The 21,966-nt window shown below is 54.4% G+C and overlaps 1 protein-coding gene across 2 annotated transcripts in view; it reads right to left on the bottom strand.

Annotated features, from left to right (window-relative positions):
- Positions 1-57: 57 nt before the first annotated feature.
- The window catches only part of TMTC1 (transmembrane O-mannosyltransferase targeting cadherins 1), a 29,479-nt gene continuing 7,570 nt past the window's right edge, over positions 58-21,966 (bottom strand). The window contains exons 2-19 of one of the 2 annotated variants that reach the window (XM_078856434.1): positions 21,575-21,779; positions 20,271-20,344; positions 19,219-19,413; positions 18,499-18,592; positions 15,412-15,515; positions 13,363-13,552; positions 12,703-12,824; positions 10,149-10,316; positions 9,008-9,121; positions 8,037-8,180; positions 4,948-5,056; positions 4,249-4,351; positions 3,294-3,429; positions 2,905-3,127; positions 2,148-2,285; positions 1,869-1,991; positions 1,257-1,334; positions 58-563 (exon numbers count right to left, since the gene is read on the bottom strand). In XM_078856434.1, the coding sequence (XP_078712560.1) occupies positions 399-563; positions 1,257-1,334; positions 1,869-1,991; positions 2,148-2,285; positions 2,905-3,127; positions 3,294-3,429; positions 4,249-4,351; positions 4,948-5,056; positions 8,037-8,180; positions 9,008-9,121; positions 10,149-10,316; positions 12,703-12,824; positions 13,363-13,552; positions 15,412-15,515; positions 18,499-18,592; positions 19,219-19,413; positions 20,271-20,344; positions 21,575-21,779 (2,485 nt within the window). In that variant the 3' untranslated portion in view covers positions 58-398. The remainder of the gene's footprint in view (positions 564-1,256; positions 1,335-1,868; positions 1,992-2,147; positions 2,286-2,904; positions 3,128-3,293; positions 3,430-4,248; positions 4,352-4,947; positions 5,057-8,036; positions 8,181-9,007; positions 9,122-10,148; positions 10,317-12,702; positions 12,825-13,362; positions 13,553-15,411; positions 15,516-18,498; positions 18,593-19,218; positions 19,414-20,270; positions 20,345-21,574; positions 21,780-21,966) is intronic. The other variant, XM_078856435.1, reaches the window with a different exon arrangement.

Here is a 21,966-nt window from a genome sequence, read left to right as displayed (position 1 = left end):
GGGGCCCCACGGCCCAGCCAGCGCCCTGACCCCCCTCCCCCAAGCTACACCTGTTCCCAACATACGTATCGGGGTTGGCGATAATACGACATCGTACAATTTAAGGTCCGTTTTGAAAAACATGAGATTTCCATCCGGTATGGATACAGTGGGAGGATGATTAATACCCAGATATGGTCTAGCAATGGCTCCCCACTGGTTAACCATGTCATGTTTACTGACTCGCTGGTAACTGACTCTGACAAGCAGTTGGAGCCGAGGAGGAGAGAAAATGGGCAGGGGAACCCAGTTACCGCCTCGCAATGGATCCCACACCTCTGAAGCGGAAACGCTTCAGAGGTGTGTCCCCCACACGTTGTGGTTGACGCGGGGGATTGGCCCCGCGGGTGAGGATGTGGTCAGTGGAGCGGTGGGACGGCCGTTGGGGAGCTCCGCTCGGGACCCGCGAGAGGCGCTCCGTGCTCCGCTCGCTCCAGCTTCGCCAGGTTTTCCAGCAGCGCGAGGCTGCCGGGCTCCAACTGCCGAGCTCTCTCGTAGAGTTCGCGGGCGCCCCTGTAGTCCCCCTGGCAAACAAAGACAAAGATCCCCCATATAGCCTGCAACAGACTGTTGAGGCAAGTGCCGTTCGGGAGCACCTTTGAAGGCCAGAAAAGCGCGCAACGGGGTGGGTGGCCAGCACCACGCCCCGCCACCTTTGTCTCCCCAGTAGCGATGTTTACCACACCGCACCAGGTACTCATTTGAGGCTGAGTCGACCTAGGGGAAGCCCACGACCGGTTCCGAACTCGGCTAATAGCCGGGAGGCGCAAAGAAACACAAAACAAGTGGAGAGGCAGTCACTTGGTGAGCCGGCACCGGCAATTGCCCAAGCTCTGCAGGTCCTCTATATATGATTACTTAATGAGTCTTTACATGTGGGACGGACCCGGAGCACCCGGAGAAATCCCACACGTACGGGGGGGGGGGGGGGGGGGGTGGGGGTAACACTATCCCCGTACAGATGGAACAGATGGGAGTCCACGTTTGCTGCGCCGTCTTCTGTAAAGTCGGGTTATGGCATTTGTGACACCCACGGGAAGGGAGTTTAAACATATTTCGCGTGATCCACCAACCCCTCCCGGTGTCCACAGCGCCGGATTACGTCGGTGTGCAGCCACCAGGATAACAGCGTCACGGATAAGAGGGGCTCCGCTGGCGATCAGAGCGAACGCTTGCCACGCGGTCTCCGTGGGACGCGGGGCGCGGCGGCGTCTCACCTGCACGTGCAGCACGGCTCCCATGTTCATCCACGCGGGCGCCAACGAGGGCTCCAGTCGCACGGCCTCGTGGTAGCTCTGCGGAAGAAGGCGCCCGCGACGTTCGCGTTGGCAAAGCGTCTCGGAGCGGTTGCGCGGCGTGCACGGCGAACGCGCGCGGTGAACGTTTTAGAAGACGAGGGTGGACGGGATTCAGGATTATCCGTCTCCCACGCGCGTTCACGACGACGGCTGGTTCGTTCGTTTGAAAAACTGACGTTCGCATCGAGGTTCATCTGGACAAATGAACGTGCTATTTTGAACCTTGGCAAAGTAACAAACAAACACACGCGTGGCTGGGAGTTCACCTCGGTGTAAGTTCATCGCTACGTTTCGCATAGCGCGGTTGACGTGGGCCCAGGTGCCAAGAAGGAAATTGGGGGCGGGGGGAGGTGACTGTCAAATTCCATCACCCTCCACCCCCCCACTATTTTCAAAGCCCGGCACCTGGATCCCTCCGGCTAGTGGGCCCCGGTGCCACCGCACCGGCTGCTGCAGGCGCCTCCGCGGGCATCACCGGGGGCACCGCCGGCAGTGAGGACGCACGCGACGAGCGCGCTCGCCCGGCGGCACCTTGAGGGCGTCGTGCGAGCGGCCCAGCTCCCGCAGGTGGTTTCCCTCGGCAAAGTGGAGGTCGGCGAGGAGGCGCGAGTCCGGGGGCCTCAAGCGGATGGCTGCGCGCACCGCCTCCAGCGCCTGCACCGCTCGCGCGCAAAACACAAAGATCCCCCGCGTAGCTCTTTAGCGGACCGCTTGGGGCGAGTGCCGCTTTGGCGCAAGCCGCCGGGCGAGGCACCGGCGCCCGGCCGTAGCTTTCGTCTCAAATTGGAGGTGGCGGCCCCCGGGACTGACCTGCTGCGTGCTTCCCGCCTGCGCGTGCAGCGCCGCCCGCAGGCGGTGGCACTCGATGCACGCGGGGTCCAGCGCCAGCGCGCGTGTCACGGCCCGCTCGGCATCCCGCACCTCCCCCAAACGCACCAGCACCTGTGCCTGCGCACACAAGTACAAAGATCCACGGTATAGCCTTAACAGACTATTGGGGCAAGTGCTGTTAGCGAGCACCTATGAATGACCGGCACGGCACACGTAGTGGCGATGTTTACACACCGCACCAGGTACTCATTTGAGGCTGAGTCGACCTAGGGGAAGCCCAGGACTGGTTCAGATAATCGCCACTGATGTTTGCCGTGAGCGAAAATTGAACTCGGGTCACCAGGTTTGCTAACCGCTACACTACCGCTTCCCACACAGACACACACACAGGTGCACGCTGTGCTAAACGAACGCCAACGTGAGAGGGCGTCGCTGAGGCGAGATGTTAACTACCTCGCCTGGTATACAGGAGGTTGTGGGTTCCATCCCGACCCTGACGCCTAATATATATATGTAGTTTGCATGTTCTCCCTGTGATTACGTGCAATTTTTCTCTGGGTCCTCCGGGTTTTTCCCTCCATATTTAGAATCAACATCACGCATTTAGAGTATTTGGCTGCTATCAATTTCCACACGTCAAGCCGCTTCGTTGGAAGCTGGACGAGTAGCCACCGGTGAAAATGGAAGTTGTCACTTCGTGTGGCCTATGTCGTGTGGAGGAGGGTGTACGACACACATCGCTACATCGTGGTGGTGAAGCCGATCCGTGCCCGTGCGCTAGGTTCCTCCACGCGCTCGGCTCGCGTGGCATCACCAGAGCCAGGGCGCTGCTCCTGCTCGAGGGATCCCGCTCCAGGGCCTCGCTGTAGGCGCCGAGCGCGCCGCGCGTCCGCCCCGTGTTGTAGTAGAGGGCCCCCAGCAGCGACAGCGCCTCCGCACTGCGGTCCACCTCCAGGCAGCTGCGCGCAGACGCCAGACACGGACCCACCCCGCGCGGCCGCGCCGTCAGGGCAAGCGCCGCGAGCGACGAGTCGCGTGTGTCACCTTGCCGCTGTCGAGCGGCGAGCGGGGAGACGCCGAGTTGGGGGCGGGGGTGGTAATGAGAGACGAGGACGGCGGCCCTACCGAAGGTACCAGTCCTCGGCCTCGCGGTTGTGGCCGCGGGCGCGCGCCAGCCGCCCCAGGTTGATGAGCGCCACGGAGTGCGAGGGGTTGAGCTGCGTGGCCCGCACGTAGTGGCCGCGGGCGCGCTCCTGGTCACCTGGGAGGGCACCGGCACACCGCGCCAGCAAAGGTTGGCACGCCGCTGGGCGCGCGGGTTCTAGTCCGCCTCTCCGCGTCAAACGTGTTTCTAAGTCCGTCAGCATTTGTTTCAGCAAGCAGCCTGCACTGGTTTCTACCTTCCTGGTTGTCATCAGCAGTCAGGCCTGTTGAAGAAGTACTGCTGCTGGCTTGCTGCCTGTTTTAGCCGGAGCCGACCCAAATCCTACGAGACCCACTTCAGCACAAAGCAGCATTAGCACTGCCATGGAGTATTTGTCATTGTTATTGTTGTTATTGTTGTTATTGTTGTTATCCCTCTTTCATTCCACTGTTCGACGGAGGCCTTTTCTGGCCGTGTCGATCATAGGGGTTGTTTGACCATACTTCCCCATGCTGGTCAGCGTGAGTTGGTGAAGGGACTGCAAGCTGGACACTTGAGATAAACTTTAATAAGTCAACGGTAATGGCATTAGTTAGCAGCTCCATAGAAATATTTTAAGAGTTTAAAACCGTTTTTACTTTGACCTTTGAGATGAGAGAATCCGTCGACGTTGAGGCCACCCATGCATAACTCTTGCTTCTTTCGGTAAAGTCCCGTAGGTAAAGAAAATAATGAATAAAAATAAAATAAAAATAAAATAAAAATAAAAGATAAAAAATAAGTAACTTTTTATTTAGCTTTTATTTATTATTTTGTTTACCTACGTGACTTTACCGAAAGAACCAAGAGTAAGGATCCTTGCAGTCACAAAAACTTCTAATCTAGAAAGCCACCCATGCAACCCGCGTCGCGTCGCGACTGCCGCCCGTGCCGTACCTCGCTCAAGGAGGAAGGCGCCGTAGTTGTTGTGAAGATCCGCGTTGTTCGCGTGAATCTCCAGCGCCGTGCGGTACACCTCCTCCGCCTCGCGCGCGCGATTCTGCATCGCACAGGACGTCGTCCTCTCAGCGGCAATATTAAACCGAACTTTTATTTTACCAGCTAGGGTCCACTGAGCAACGTAGCTATTTCGTAGAAGCGACCTGGCGATCACAAATGATAGCTCAACGAAGTGGCTTATGTGGACATTTTTAGCAGCCAAATGCTCTAAACGCACGTTGATTCTAAATGTGGAGGGAAAACCAGGAGTATCCGGATAAAAATCCATGCGACCACGGGTGGAGAGACAAACAAACTCCAAAAATACAGCAGGCGTCAGGGTCGGGATCGAACCCACGACCTCCTGTATACGAGGCGAGGTAGTTAACATCTCCTAGCCACCACGGCTCCCCATATATACAAGGCGGCGAGGAGCCCCCGTAGGTAGGAAGCGCTCGGAATCTTCAAACGAGACACCAAATGTGTCAAAGGCTCACGGCCATGGTGATTATCCCAAAAAACCGTCAGCATTGCAACACAGACACCTGCGCGCACACACCCCCACCCACCCACACACCTGCACACACCCCCACACACAAACACGTGCACACACACCTGCACACACACCCACACTCCTGCACACACCCCCACACCCACCTGGGCAGACAGCAGTGAGGCCAGCCCCGCGAAGGCGTCGGCGAAGTGCGGCGCGACCCTCGTGGCCCGCCGGTACAGCCGCTCCGCCTCCTCGCCCAGCCCACGGCTCCTGGGGACGGCAGCCGCAGACGCCGCTCAGCCGGAGCCGCTCCTCGCTCCCCTCGTGCCCCTCCCCCGTGCCCCCTCCACCGTGACCCCCCCCCGTGCCCCCTCCACCGTGCCCCCTCCCCCATGCCCCCCCGTGCCCCCTCCCCCGTGCCCCCTCCCCCGTGTCCCCTCGTGCCCCCTCCCCCGTGCCCCCCCCGTGCCCCCTCCCCCGTGTCCCCTCGTGCCCCGTGCCCCCCCGTACCCCTCCCCCGTGCCCCCCCCGTGACCCCCCCGTGCCCCCCCCGTGACCCCCCCGTGCCCCCCCCCCCAGTGTCATCCCAATCGTCTTATCGGAGAGCAACTCACGAGACGAAGTCACCGGTCAGAACCTCAACAACGCCGCGTGAAGAGAGCGGCCCGTGGCTGTGGCTTACACGACTCGGTGATTCTTAAGCCTTGACTGCAATCCTTGCACGCCTTTGGTTCTCAATCCTAATTTAGTTTTTATATTGTCAATACACACATGGGGTTTGATAAAAACAATGTAGTTGTAGTTACGCGCGCATGCTTAATTTGTGTATCGATGATTTACCTTCTAAAAAAATCTGTCCGTGCCTCACACCCCCAGACAGGACATCTCGTACCCCCAGGGGGTGCAGCGTGCTCCCAGGTTCAGAAGAAGAACCCCACTGACATTAGAGAAGTGAGGGACATCTTTTTTTTTAAAGAAACATCAGGGTGTGGGTGTTCTCTAGCTGGCTGTGCGTGTCCTTGATGTGTGTTCTAAATATCTATCTGTGTGTGTGTGTGTATCTGGCGGGGGGGAAGGGGGGACCCACACACCTGGGTCTGTCCCGTGACTCTACCAGCGAGACATCCACACTTCAAGTGGCCTCAAGATGCACCTAGCTTGGCACAAGCGCTGTGATGACGTCACCGCCACCTAGTGACGAATGGCGGTTGTTGTTGAACCTAGCACGGTGGTGAGCGCGCACTGCACCACGAACCCGAGCCTCCGATTGGCACGGTCGGCTACTACGTACGGTGCGAAAGAAGTCCAACGTACAGACAGACATACACAGGAACCCACTGAGGACCCAGATCAGTGGTGAGGATGTGAACTCGAGCGGGGCCACCCAAGGGTGCCCGAGCCTGCCTCTTTTGCTACTCGGTGATTTAGAAAATTCCAAAATAGATAAGTAACAGAGAAGAAAGATAACAATTTCAATATACCGTGACATGTACAGTATAATCAAGTTAAATAAAGAGTTACGCCAAAACATGCTACTAATGTGAAGGTTTCTTTTTTATCAAATGTTTAAGCAAATCTATTCCCTCAATGACTTGTACCGTAAACAATATGTGAATGCAAAGCACAGATTTGTGAGTGAACAAAAGCCTTCATCACTCTACAATAAAGTATTTTGCTTTAAGGTCACGTGTTTTGCCATGTGTTTTGTTAAAACAATGTTTAGCCTTTTGTTCCGTGAGTGATAAGAAAGCCCAAGGCGAGGTAAGATCTTTTTTTTCTTTAAAGCGAGAGAGATTGAGGAACAAACGGTACGTGGAATCGTGGGTGGTTTGAGGCGGAGATTTTAAACATTTGGTTGGGGATGCCGAGGACTGCCCTTGGAAAACTTTCTATCCTCGGCAAGCCCTACCACCAAGGCTTGAAACACTGACATCGACACACTGCTCGTTCCTACAACACGGAGATTAGGTGAAGGGGATGGTGTTATTGCTCCGAGCAGCCGGCTCATAACAGATGCCTCCCACTGCTAAGCTGCCCCTGGCTATCAGAGACTGACTGGGCCAAAAGGAAACCAGATATTTTAATAATCATTATAATAATACCAACTTGTAACCCCCCACACAGTATTCGCTCGCAAGCAGGAGAGGCAGCCAATCGGTCAGCCGGTGCCAAATTTCCCTCCAAGCTCTGCGGTACTCCATATATAAAGGTGTAGTAGGTCAATTAACGAGTGTTTACACGTGGTAGGAAACCGGGGCATATGGAGAAAACCCTTGCGTGGGTTTTGATGTTAAACTGTTTTGCTTGAGTTGGGCTATCACACACTCCCCACGACTGCCTGTCGCTGTGTCTCTCCAGTGGACTCTACCTGCCTAGCTACCGTCATCCTCGTAACCGAGGGTTGATGTCCATGACAAGACGTTATCCACGTTTTGCGATCTTTGGCATCACCCATGGAGAGCCCTATCCCACGTCTCACACTGTTCCACCAATCACTCCCTCTGTCCTTACATTTTCATCTGTGTACGAACATCGTCACTGCTCCTCGATCAGTTTCCTCAGCAAAATGTACTTCTAGCGGTTCTGTCACAGCACCTCCTCCTCCTCTTTTTTCGACTTGTCATCGCACAAACTTACTCGCTCACTTCTCCTGCATCACCGCACCTCAAATGCATTTTGGTCTTTGCATTTCACCCGTCCACAATGACTCCCTAAGGGGGGCCGAATGGCCAGGTGCCCAGTCTCATTCCTCCTCGCTTGTTTCTGTCATTTTGCCACCCATTCAGTTTCACTATCTTAGGACGGCTGTCATATTTTTCTCAATGAAGTTGGGCCTGGCAAAGCCAGCAAGCAGTAGCAGGTTGCTATTAACCGTTTCCTGTTCCGAGACGTCTGCACGTTGCAGGGTGGGTGTCCCGTTCACCGCTGAATCTCGGAACGCATAAGTGGTTCGCGTTAATTTCATTTAGAGAAGCCATGCGCTGCTGTTTTTAAAGACATTGTACTCACCGCAGAGAACTGTGGCAACACGACCGCGCTCAATGATAGCTGGCGCCAAACTGTACCACACGCCCTCCCGCATGACCTTGTGGGAGCCTCGGTACCGGTAAAGTTTTTTTAGTTTATCACTACGTCACCGGAACGGAATCGGAAGAGAAGCTGACGACGTACACGCACGTCATCGGAACGGGAAAGGGTTAGCGGACTGCCGAGTGGCGTTCACCCTCTCAACGGTTGGCGAGATGGTCACCTGAGCAGGTTGGCGAGGTTGAACATGGCTCCTGCGTGCGCGGGCGCGGCGGCGAGCGCGCGTCTGTAGAGGCTCTCGGCGTGGCCCAGCTCGTGAGCCAGCGTGCCCAGGTTGTTAAGCGCACTGGCGTGGCCCGGGCACAGGCTGCGATCGAGCGGGCGGCGGGGATACAGGGGTGGGGGGAGGAGGTGGGGGTTAGGATGACAGCCGTGCTTACGCGAAACGGTCGAGCGAGACGCTCACGCGGGCACACGGGTTCGTTGGCACGCGCGCGTACCCGGGCACCACAGAGTGCACAGTGACACGCGAGCAGCTACTGCATGGGCACGCGCGACGCGACGTGGACTTGAAATGTTATTTCCAGAAGAGTTGGTTCTAGTCCAGGGTACGCACGCAGCTGGGCAAAAAATGGTTGTGCCGTCGTTCGGGAACGGGGGTTGTCGTCGGAGGCTTCTCACAGCGACCGCTCTCACTCCGTGCCCTGACAATGTGCCGAGTCATCAATCTTGGCTTCTCGGGATAAATCATCCGCTCTATTTTTCTCTGCATTCACTCATTCACTATTCATTCACTCTCCTTGTCCCCCCTCGTTCACTACCCGTTCACTCCTCAGTCACTCTCCATTCACTCTCCAATCGCTTCCCATTCACTCCCCGTTTACTTCTCATTCACCTCCCCATTCACCTCCCCATTCACGGGCAGATGCTCGGAGCGGGTGGGAAGCGGCTGGGGAGGTACTCATCCTCTCGATGTCCCCACACCCCGCCATTGCTTCTTCCCTTCTGCCAGCTTCCGCAGCTTCTACGCCGTCAACATTTACTGTCCCCCTGTTGTGTCCGCACCCCCCCGCTCCCTCCACCGTTCACAGCATCCTAGAGTTGCCCCCGCGACGGGTTTGTGTAGTAGAGTGTCAACGCGTGACGGTGCGCGACCGTGCACAGGTGTGCTGCTGCTGCGGCGGCGGTCTGTACCTGAGCGCAGCCCGGTAGTGTTGTCGTGCGCGCTCCGTCTCGCCCTTGTCCCGCAGGAGGTTGGCGTAGTTGTAGTGCGCCTTGGCATTGTGTGGCAGGGTCTCCACACCCGACCTGCGCCCGTGCGCACAAAGACACGGATCCACCCTCAGAGCCTTATCACACGTTTTGGGGCAAGTGCTGTGAGCGAGTAGCAGCACCTGTGAAGGCCGGAGAGGGTGGGTGGCCAGCACCACGCCCGGCCCCCTTTGTCTCCCCAGTGGCGATGTTTGCACATCGCACCAGGTACTCATTTGAGGCTGAGTTGACGCAGGGGTGGCCCATGACCAGTTCAGATAATCGTCACTGGTGTTGGCTGTGAGCAGGAATGGAACATCGGGTCGCCGGGTTCGTAGTGAAGCGTAGCGCTCACCGCGACACTACCGCTCCCCACAGACACACACAGACACGCACAGACACACACACGCGCGTACGATACGCGCGTACACTCAAGGGTGACTTCACAGACACGTCTCTCTGGAAACAGAAGTTCCGACCTCGGGTGGTGCATGGGGATGACACAAATTGAAAAAGAAGACAAAATACCGCGCGCAGACATGATTCAGCGTAACAAATTAAAGTCAATTCCCGGCCCCTAAAGTCGACTCGCAGATAATATCTTTGGACCGAACACGGCGTACCAATGAACAAAATAACCGAGTGAAGCAAAGAGCGGCGAGCAGACGATGAGAACAGAGGCACGATGAGGATTGGACGACGAGGAGGTGGAGGAGGATCGCACCTGCGATCAACGCGGTTGGCTACGTACGGTGCGAAAGAAGTTCAACACGCATGCATCGGACGAGGAGGATCGGGACGTGGAGGAGGAGAATCGGGACGACGAGGAGAAGGAGGATCGCACCTGCGATCAACGCGGTTGGCTACGTACGGTGCGAAAGAAGTTCAACACGCATGCATCGGACGAGGAGGATCGGGACGTGGAGGAGGAGAATCGGGACGACGAGGAGGAGGAGGATCGCATCTGCGATCAACGCGGCTGGCTACGTCCGGTGCGAAAGAAGTTCAACACGCATGCATCGGACAAGGAGGATCGGGACGTGGAGGATGAGGATCGGGACGAGGAGGAGGAGCGCTCGCTCACCTGAAGAGGGCCTCGCGGGACCTCCACACCTGGTTACGCTGCAGAGTCTTGGCGGCGAAGAGCGCCAGCAGGCAGAGCGCCGCCACCGCGACGGGCGGCCGTGCTCGCGAGCCCACGCGGAGGTAGAGCGAGGTGAGCGCATGCGTCACCAGCAGGCAGGAGCCCATGCTGCGGGCAGGGCGGGAGGGTGAGACGGCGCAACGCGACATCGTGAATCTGCTCTTCCTGTTGCGTTCCCCGAGGAACGCCGCGTTGTGGGAAAGCTCGCGTTGCGTAGATGTGGGGTAGAGCAAGGGCCGCGGTAACACGCGAGATGCGCGCGCAGGCTGAACAAAGACTTGAGGGCGCGTGGGTAGCATCCAGAAGTATCCAGCAGCATCCCGCCCTGTGCGATGCTACGCCGAGGCAGCCGTACGACCGCTTATTCCTACTCGTGTTGCGACGTAGTTCTGTTAACTCGATCGCGTTATATCCAATTCGCATCTGCGTTATAAAAAAAAATGTGTTCCCGCTCACGGCCGACACAGTGATGATTATCTAAACCGGTCTTCCCCTAGGTAGACTCAGCCTCAAATGAGTACCTGGTGCGGTGTGTAGTTAACATTGATACTGGGGAGACAAAGGCGGCCGGGCGTGGTGCTGAACAGCCACCCCCTCGTGTGCTGTGCCGGCCTTCATAGGTGCTACTCGCTAACAGCCCTTGCCCCACTGGTCTGTTAAGGCTATACGGGGGATCTTTGTCTTTGTGCTGTGTGATTGTGTGTGTGTGTGCAGGGAGAGGGTGGGTAAGGGTAATATTTGATGACTGTATCGGACTGTATCCCTCAGGCGCATGTTTGTTGGTTTCATTCATTTCTGCTCACGTGACACATTGTGCACGCGCAGAGGCACCAAGACTGCAGCTCAATAAGTCGCGAAATAAATCAGCAGACGCAACGTCTACATAACTCCCCAACATGAATAAAAGCATTCCTTACACAACCCATCCCCCCCAGTGCCTTCTGGGAGTGCACAATTGCAGCAGCATCGATTCAGGCGCAAACGAAACGAACCCTGAGCTGGTTTCAACACACAGTGACTCATCAGCAGACTCAGGGCTCGCTGCCAGATGTCACCCCGCTAAACATGCGTCTCTCTCGCACCTCCCGCTGCCTCGCCTCCCCCGTTATGCCCTCGTATCTCGCAGGCTGTTGCAGATCCCAAAACAGTGACTTTGTTACAAGGGGCCTCCAAAGGGATCAGATCATTCGCTCACACTCTCTCTTCACAGCATTTACGCCGTTCCCAGACGGTCGTCTGACTGATGGGATGTGTGAAATCTAATTGTGTGTGTTTTTTATACGGAGGGACATATTTACGAAGGTGGTGAAGTGTCCTCTTATTTGTTTAGTGTAGAGACGGCCTCACGTGCATCTCGTGATTTTATTGATTTATTTTCATTTATTATTATTTAATTATTATTTTTACCTATGTGACTTTACCGAAAAAACCTAACAGCATCACGTGCTTCTGTTGTACGAGCGAGTGAATTGGTGAGCGAGCGTCTGAATGACCGAGGTAATGAGTGGATCAGGCAGAGCTGACGTGACCGGGTTATGGAGAAATTGGGGAACGTGAAATCACGCTGTGGTCGATGGGGGGGGGGCTGGAAGAGGGGAAATGCCAGACATTCCGAACGGCTTGGAGGTCTGCCAGCACCACCACCACGGCCGGCCGCCACGGGGCATAAATAAACCCTCCCCACCACGCAGCCCCACACACAACAACGACTTCAACTACAACAACCACAACAACGCTCCGCAGCCTGGGCTGAGCACTGCAGTCGCTTGCATCGAGACGTCGTCGCGAGCGACTGAATGCTCAGCAGCAGCTTTGACACTCAGTCACACGGGCGAATCCCGAGCATGATAATGTCATCAACTGCAGCAGCCTTCTCAATCCACTGCTGGATGAAGGCCTCACCAAGCCACCGCCGCCGCCGCCGTCTCTTGCAATCCTGCGACGAACGGTTACAACGATCCGCCTAGCGCCTGCACGCGAGCCAATTTGATCGGATGTTGGGCAAGACTGGTGAATTGCAATTACCATTGGCGCCTCTGGCTTTTGCGGACAACGAAAAGGCATCATCTAACCGCTGACTGCTTACTCGTTAGGGAATTCCCACGTGCCCAGGTAACTTTAGCCTCCCGTGGTAAGAATTTAAACGGGACATTCCCGCCACCCTTGGTTTGTGCAAGCCTGCATAACTTAATTAATTTCTCCCGGTTACCTGACGACGAGACATTGCCTGGACAGGTAGGTGTGTTGAACTTCTTTCGGACCGTACGTAGCCAACCGTGCAAATCGGAGGTGCAGTGTTGAGCCTATCGGCAGTGTTGAGTCTGTGGGCAGTGTTAGTCTATGGGCAGTGTGTATGTGTGTATGTTCAATTATTTCGCGCCGTACGTAGCCAACCGTGCTAATCGGAGGTGCGGGTCACTCCGATTCGGTGGAGGTCACACGCCGGAATTCCACGTGTTTTTTTTTATTATTTGAGAGAGAGAAAAGGCCTTGCCTGGGCAAGTAGAGAATACGCTCGGCCATCACGAAGCCGACGCGAAAAAAGAGGTTGCTCGCTGGGAGGAAGGGCAGCACGAGGAGCAGCAGGCCCGCCGTCAGAACCCGGCGCTCCTCCACCTAGGCACGCACGCAAGAAAACATAGACAAAGATCCCCCCCACCACCCCACCGTATAGCCTTCAACAAGACTGTTGGGGCAAGTGCTGTCCGCGAGCCGCACCTATGAAGGCCGGCACGGCACACGTGACGGGGTGGGTGGCCAGCAAACCACGCCCGACCGAATTTGTCTCACAGCACTGGGTACTCATTTGAGGCCGAGTCGACCTAGGGGAGACGCAGGAACGGTTCAGATCAGATAGCTGTCACCGGTGTCGGGCGCGAGCGGGAATCGAACCCGGGTTGCCGGGTTCGTAGCGCAGCGTGATAATCGCGACACTAACCTGCTCCACTGACCGCTCTCAACCTACGCACGCACGCACATGCGGGAGGAACACGCGGGAGACGCACGCGGGGCCACGTGTACAGGTCACACGTACACGGGATGCATGTACGGCGGTGGACCTGGGACGTGTTGCGGTTGGGGTGGATGGGCGACGCGGTGTTCAGGCTACACGGGGGAATCTTTCTCCGTCGCTCGCCGTGCACGGCTTTGATACCTGCGGAGTGCGAGCGCAGCGCACGGCGATGATGCCCAGGCCCAGCGCCAGGCCCGTGGGCGCGAGGACGCGCGGGTCGCGGGCCGATGTGAGCAGCTCCACGCTGCCGGCCTGCCAGTCGTAGCTGAGCGTGCGTGGGCACAGCAGCAGCCACGCGTTGAGCGCGCACAGGTAGGAGTAGGTCAGGAACCTGCCACACGACGGCAAGACAACGATCACACACAACGACCAAACAGTAGCAGCAACAGCCACGTGTTAAGTCAGATCTGTCAACGACGAGAATAAAACCCCACCGTAACGGAAAACTAGCGCAGGCTGGAATAACACAGCTTTTAAAACAAGATGCATTAATGTCTAAATAGCGCACGGGCTCTGTGCATAACGCAAATAAATAAAACCGTCAGCAGTTCCTCAAGGTGTACATTGTGGTCATCATGCCTGCGGTCACCTTAGCTGACCTGCACAGGCAGGAGTAAGTCGGGAACCCACACCACTAACGCCCGTTACATCACTTGAAGGTGTGACTACGCTAGAGGCTCACAGTCCTTCGTCAATCCACTCTCGCAAATCAAATGAGACTACCCACAACCCTAGTTTGTTGAGTTCTCAGCTGGTTAAACAAGGTAAACTTGAATCCACCGCTGGATGAAGGCCCCCCCCCCCCCCCCAATGGCCCTGACCGTTGTGTAGGGTTATTTGACCAAACTTGACCACGCTGGTCAGGGGGGGTCAGCGGGGGTGGGGGGGGTCAGGACCGGTTCAGATGTGACCACTGGCCATGACTAGGAATCAAACTCAGTCCGCCAAATTCAGAGCGCAGTGCTTGCGTGATTGTTTGTATAAAGCCAGGGGGTTGGCAATCAAAATCACAAGAAAGCATTTTTTTTTCGAATTCGGTACAAGACTCAATATTTCAAGAGCCGCATTGCACGTGAACAACATGCATACGATAATAATAGGGTTTTTACCCTTTTAATCTGGCACAAAACTGACACCTTTTACAAGGGATCATGTTTGCATTAACCACAATACCTGTGGTCAAAATGCAAACAAAAAACATGATCACTCAAATGATAATGTATGCATTGTCCTTTCAAGTCCTTTCAAGGACAATGCATACATTATCATGTGAGTGCTGCATACATGATCAGAGTGCTGTGTTTTGTTTGCATTTTGACCACAGGTATTGTGGTTAATGCAAACATGATCCCTTGTAAAATGGTGTCAGTTTTGTGCCAGATAAAAGGGTAAAAAACCTATTAGTATATTTTGCTACTGGCAAAGGAGGTCTCATGATGTAAATAATATCACATACGTCACGCCACGGAGGAGTTGTTGTTGCACAGCGAGGGGGCGAAAATCAATTAAAACCCAACACTTGTTAATGAGTGCACAAAACAACCCCCTTCTTCATCTTTGCATTTAGCTTGTTGTTTCTGCGATGAGCCGGCTCGAGTAACACGTTGTTGTTCCTTTTAAATTGGAGGGCAGTTTCACAAATGAGGCTAACCCCACAGACAATCATTCCAACCGTACGCACCAGTTCGAGGGGGATTATGTACAGTCTCATAAAATGCTTATTTATGGAATAAGTTCATGGTTTGTTACACACACACACACGGAAACTGAACATTCCATCAGCATCCCAGCATTGATTTAAAAAAATCAGTTCTTTCTGAGTACCTCCAATGCCGTGGTAGTTCATGAGCGTTCATCAAGAAATGTGGACAATTTATTTCCAGATGAATTGCAGCTCTAACTGGTTGATATACATGTCCAAGTTAAAAAAGCCACATAATGATTACACTAAATAGCACTGATTACCCCACACCATGGCACTGCCCTGGAGCTGTTTAAGCTCCCGTCACGCCTCCTCCACCTACTGCAGTTAAAGTTCGCCTGCGATGGAATGACGGAACGAGTGTTGACACTGGATCGCAGGCAAAGCGCTTTGGCGTCGTAATGTGGAGGCAAGTCCAGTGACAGCGTGAAACAGACACACACACGCGCGCGCACGCACACACCACAGACAGATCTCCTCCTCGTCACCTGGTGAGGCGGTGTGGGCTGAACGAGGCCGGGTTGTCCTGCTCGATGAAGGCCGGTAGCGTGGCCCCCATCACGGCCAGACGGAACGCCAGCAGCAGCACCAGCTGTGGGAGGGGGCGAGGGCTATGGTTGTTTAAAAATTGCACGGTGACTTTTATGTCAAGACATTTTTTTTCTCCATACCCTGTATTAGTCACAATCATAGCCTTAATAAAACTAAACTAGTCGTTAGTTTACCAGGTAAGGTCCACGAAGCAATTTTTCTCTTTTTCAGAAGCGACCTGGCCACAAATGAAATCTCAACGAAGTGGCTTATAACGTGGAAAATTATAGCAGCCAAATACTCTACACACAAATTGATTCTAAATATGGAGGGAAAAACAGGAGGACACGGAGAAAAATGTACGCGACCACGGGGAGAGAGACATGCAAACTCCAAATATCCAGGCGTCAGGGTCAGGATCGTACCCACGTCCCGTGTACCAGGTGAGGTAGTTCACATCTTTCCACTGCGGCACCACTTAATAAAGGGTAATAAAACCACGCACAGACAAGAGTCTCTTTCACCGAGTCTTGTTCATCCGTCAGTCTCTCGCCCTTCTGGACCACCGCTTTTGTTTGAAGCGGCATCTGTTAACTCTGACAAACCGAGTCCCATTTGGTCTGAGAGTCCCATAAGCAAGAGCGTGGCCCTCTGAAACCAACGTTGCTGGGCTGCCACCAAACCATTCTATTCAGAGTGCCGTCTAATCCACCACAATCTCTCTTTCTCTCATATGCAACGTTCCACAAAGCGTAACGCCTGCACACCGCTGTGCGTTGCGAGGCATGTGCTCGCAATCTCCCCCCTGGCATTGGCCGTGTCGCAGGAACAAACAGCACGCGCCCCCAACGCCGCCACCAGCGACAGCCAGCAGTGTCTCCTTTCAGCGCACAATCTCCAGACAAAACTTCAGTAGGGAAAAAAAAGCCCTGCCAATAAAACGTTAGGATAGCATTTCCCGCCCCCCCACCCCCCACTCCTCTTTACTTTTTTTGCGTCTTTCATCCAATGCGCTACCCCACGCCAGCTCCGGTACAGTGGCCACTTGCATCAAGCAAGCAAAACATCTTCTTCCCCTGCTCTTTCTTTTCAAATTATTTACTGGTACGGTGGGAGGTTTTTATCTCCTACTTTCTACCAACTTTAGAGAGTAAATATCACGTAAAGTGAGATAATTACCAAATTGTGTATTCTGTCATGTCAGCGCATCTGTGAAACACGTTCTGCAGCATTAGCCAAAGGACTGACACTGCAAGAACTCTCAGCGTCAAACACCTTTCGTGTCGCATTCACCTCTACGTCGCGTTCATTTCGAATATGCCTAACACAAAACCACCGGTGGTATGGCTGTCAAATCGAATGGCATTCGTTAGGTCTCAGTTTCGATGAAGAGCAGTTGAAAACATAACCGGGCGTTTTACCACGACACCTGGGGCAAAATACAAACCAAAGACTTTGTCGTAGTGTTGGGAGCGCTTGTTGCAGATCACGCCATGGCCAACACGTGGAATTCATTAGCGATGTTTTTAAAATCACAGTTTCCTGAGCACAGACCACCTGTTGTCAATTGCCCATTCCCTTCCTCTTCCCTCTCCTCGCCCCCCTCCACTCCGTCTCGTCCCTCCCGCTGCCCTTCCGTGACCCCCCCCTCACCCCCCCACGTGCCCTCTGTCACGGTCACTTCATTCCTCGACCCTTGCACCTATCCCTGCCATCTAAATCGCTCGATTCCTGTTCACGATTGTTTTTTTTCATAATTTTATTGCAACAAAACAACTCGCAGGCCCATCACAACGCATCTCGTGGTTCATATTTTCAAGGCACACATTTAGTGCGGGACGGGACGGGACAGGGGGGTCCAAGCGACGTTCCCGCATGAGCCGACGTGTGGTCAGGGTAACCTGTGAGTTCCGTGAGGTCTGCGGACGTCTTCTGTGGGGCGTTACAAGGAGGGGGGAGGAGGAGGAGGAGTTCCTCTGACATGAGAAGGGGGGCGGTGGAGTGGGGAGGGGGGTAATTTGGGGAAAAGGGAGGGGGGTGTAACCCAACCACCCCGACAATAGCTAACTAACATGTGGCCTTTTAACATTTTGTTTTAGCCTTTCCTCCGTTTATCCGTGGCCCGTCTCTATCTGTTCTAGAGGGGTGTCTTTGAGCGATTTGTTAAAACTGTGTTACAGAACGCCTTGAGCTGAAGCGCTCTACACATACAACATTTAAATCCAAAGCGCCAAGTGGCCAGCGACAGAGTTAAACCGCTTCTTCAACTGAGTGTGTGCTCCCCCGCTACAGACAGAAAAGATGGACACAGCTAATACATTTACGCTTTCAACCATAACACTGGTCAACATACTTTTTCTGGCATAAGCTATTCCAACGGGTTTAAGGTAATTTTGGGGTGCTGTTTCCAAATCTGGCATCGGTTTTTGTCTATCACATCAGGTTTTTAAGATATCAAATATAGCATTTTCAATAAAAACTGCAGAAGAAAAATATTAAATAAATGTGGATATCTACATAAAATTATATTATAAACACACTATCCTAAAAATACAGCACCATATTTTAACACTAAAGCAGTCACTGACTCGCAACAACTTGCAATCATAAGTGATAGCGTTAATTTCGGGTAAAATCAATGAAAATCGGGTATGCCGATAGCATAAAAATAATGTGATAGAGCAAATCTGAGATCAGATTTGGAATCAGCACCCTGAAATTAGACTAAAACAGCTGCAAAAGTCCAGGCCAGAATTTTTTTTTTGTTGACCAGTGTAATTGGAAAGTCTTACACTGCACTGTCATGGTGGACCGTGGGGATAGGCTCGAGGATTTTGGCACGGACGTTTGCAGTAATCACAAACAACGTGAGTTTGAATAAAGTCCGTAAAAACTTGGGAACGTGGATCGACTACGGGGATGATGATGATGATGATGATGCGGAAGATGATGAGGATGGCATTGACACACAGTGGCTTAGACTCAGCCACTGCCCTCATGCACCCGGGCTATGAAGACTGCTGCCAGGGGAATGCTTCACTCACCCAGAGTACGGTGACCGCTGCGCGCTTCAGAAGCGGCTTGTAGCCGTGCAGCAGGTCCCAGCTCCGCCCCGCACGCCACGCCGTCTCCTTCTCTCTGTGAGCATCAGCAAGGAGGGTTGAAGACAGAAGAAAGAGAGGAACAAGGTTTTGTTATTTGGCGTGGGCAAGTAGTGGGGGCAGCAGTGGCGTGAACCTCCCCACGTGACACCGTGCCGTGCTGCCCTCCGCCATCTCTCAGCTCCGATGGTCGTGTGTAAGTTGAGCTTCTTCCGCGACACATGCAGCCAAACCGTGCAAATCGGAGGTGCGGGGTAAGGCCAACAAACTAAACGCAAATCGAGATTTTAAAATTGCACAGCTCCCAATGGCTTCCTAATATGGGAAGGAAGAGCATTCCGGACGGCCGCAGGAGCGCATCAGAGAGCGTGCGATGCGCTCACCGTTTTTGTTCAGTGGTTGGCCAAAATCTGCTGCGAGGATGATGGTTGATGCTCTTTGACGAGCTCAGCGATGCTTTGTGGTTCATTTGTGCACAGCGGGCTGTTTCCATAACGACCAGAGAGATCCAACTGGCGGAGCGGTGGGGCTGGAGGGTGTGAGGAAGGGAGGCTTGGATGATGATGATGATGATGCTGATGTTGCTGCTGATGGTCTTGCTGATGTTGTTGCCGATGATGATAATGTGGGCAGGCATCCCGGTGGTGATATCTTCACCCTCACCGGCACGGTGGCAGGCGGCTCAGCACGAGAGCGTCGTAAGCGAGCGCGGCGCCCAGCGCCGTCACCCCCGTCTCCTTCACGAGCATCGCCGCTCCTCCCAGCAGCAGCGACAGCAGCAGCAGCCCGGGGGACTCGGTGATGGGGCAGCAGCAGCAGCAGCTTGCACTGGCGGCCGAGCCCTGCGCGCCCACACTCCTGCGAGAGTTCCCGCACCTCCGATTAGCACGGTTGGCTATGTACGGTGCGAAAGAAGTTCAACGTACACTCATAGTGCCCATGGACTAACACTAACCATAGACTCAAATCCCCGTAGACTCAACCCTGCTCATCGACTCAACACTGCACCTCTGATGAGCACGGTTGGCTCCGTACGGTGCAAATGAAGTTCAACGTACACACACACACACTGCCCATAGACTAACACTAACCATACACTCAACACTGCCCATAGACACAACACTGCACCTCCAATTAGCACGGTTGGTTAGGTACGGTGCGAAAGACGTTCAACGTGCATACATGACACAAACACACACAAGGACGCAGTAGCAGTCAGATGCCTCGCCCTGGCCACGACTTGCCAAGGGGTCAGGGCTTGTGATGGATTGCTTAGATCGGCCATTGCTACAACAACAACAACACACCTCCTCATTGCGTCTCTGTACTCACACTCAGCGCTTCTGGTGCACTGAGCCTCTGGTTGAAATTCCACATCGCTATGGGTGAGTCTTGGGAAATGTGATTCATAGCAATGTCACTGTGAACCCAAGCAGAGGGCCAGAGGTGCAGCGTGTGCGAAGGACAACACATTAAGGTCACGTATGTGGGGAATGCTACGTAGGCTGGGAAGGGGCAGCAGCACAGAGGTCAGAAAGGTCAACTCTGTTTGAAGAGCTGAACTCTATTTGACGTGGCCACTGTTCAGCCTCGGTCAGACAGATCGACATAAAACGCGAGTGTATTTGTGCTCGGGTCTCGTTGGTGAGGACGTGAAGAAGGCCCGGACGGTGAGCCACTGAGAGAGCGGAGAGGGACCCGCGGATGCCGCTCACCGGACGTACGCGCAGAAGGAGGCAAGGAAGAGAAGGCCGGCGAGAACATCGGCGCGCCCGACGATCCCCGACACCTGCCGGCAGAAGGGGGCCCAATGCTTTTAGTCACGGCTCTTAGGTGTTTTCGGTAAAGTCACGTAGGTAAAAAATAAAAAATAATAGAAGTAATAATAGAAATAAAATAATAAATCAGGACGTTTCGGAGGCAACACAAGTCTCCGTCATCTCTTGTTCTCTTGCACAGGTCGACTTTCGCCAATTTCTCATGTAGCCACGCCCACCACCCCCACGTCCCATTCCCTGGTTACCACTTTCAGATAAGCCCCTCCCCCCTTAACTTGTATTTAAGGGCTTGTCTCTTGGAATTTTGCCTCACTTGATGCAGTAAATTTAGCTGTGACGGTCCCACCTGATAACGGAGATTTGTGTTGCCTCCGAAACGTCGTGATTAATTATTTTATTTCTATTATTACTTCTATTAATTTTATTTTTATTTTTTCCCTACGTGACTTTACCGAAAAAACCTAAGAGTATGAATCCTTGCAGTCACGAAAGCTTCAAATCTAGTTTTTAGTCACGGCTCGCTTCTGACTTGGCCTCTACCACGACTCAACTCGGGTGGGTGGGTTGGTGTACGGGTGAGTGGGGTGGTGGGTGGGTGGGTGAGTTGGTGGGTGGGTGGGTGAGTTGGTGGGTGGGTGAGTTGGTGGGTGGGTGAGTTGGTTGGTGGGTGGATGAGTTGGTGGGTGGGTGAGTTGGTTGGTGGGTGGGTGAGTTGGTGGGTGGGTGGGTGAGTTGATGGGTGGGTGGGTGGGTGAGTGGGTTGGTGGGTGGGTGGGTGAGTTGGTTGGTGGGTGGGTGGGTTGGTGGGTGGGTGAGTTGGTGGGTGGGTGGGTGAGTTGGTGGGTGGGTGAGTTGGTGGGTGGGTGGGTGGGTGAGTGGGTTGGTGGGTGGGTGAGTTGGTTGGTGGGTGGGTTGGTGGGTGGGTGAGTTGGTGGGTGGGTGGGTGAGTTGGTGGGTGGGTGGGTGAGTTGGTGGGTGGGTGGGTGAGTGGGTTGGTGGGTGGGTGGGTGAGTTGGTTGGTGGGTGGGTTGGTGGGTGGGTGAGTTGGTGGGTGGGTGAGTTGGTGGGTGGGTGGGTGAGTTGGTGGGTGGGTGAGTGGGTTGGTGGGTGGGTGGGTGGGTGAGTGGGTTGGTGGGTGGGTGAGTTGGTGGGTGAGTTGGTGGGTGGGTAGGTGAGTTGGTGGGTGGGTCAGTTGGTGGGTGGGTTGGTGGGTGGGTGGCCTAACGGGTTGCGCGTCCCACCGCCTCCGTGTGCACGGGGTGCACCGCGAAGAGGGCAGCGGCGAGCCAGGGCGCGCCGGGCAGGCGCCGCTCAGTGGCGGCGGCAGCGGGGGGCCACAGCACGGAGCGGCCGAGGCCGGCGAAGGCCACGCACGTGGCGGCGTGCAGGCACACGTTGAGCACGTGGAAGCCCCAGGGGTGCATCCCGCCCAGCCACACGTTCAGCCTGCGTGGGCAGACACACACGTGGGACACGTCATTGTTGGTAATAAAGGTTGTTTTTTATTTTTAGGGGGGTTAGAGCGTGTAAATTAGTAAGTGACAAACCTTACTAATTGGCTGTGTCAGGTGGTGGTGGGTTAATAACACATTTATATTTATGCGATCTAAACCAAGAGAAAAATAATGTATTT

This window comes from Lampetra fluviatilis, chromosome 5 (assembly GCF_964198595.1).
Source record: "Lampetra fluviatilis chromosome 5, kcLamFluv1.1, whole genome shotgun sequence".
Lineage (NCBI taxonomy): Eukaryota > Metazoa > Chordata > Hyperoartia > Petromyzontiformes > Petromyzontidae > Lampetra > Lampetra fluviatilis.
Note: the sequence above shows the minus strand (reverse complement) of the source record. Positions and strands in the feature narration are given on the sequence as shown.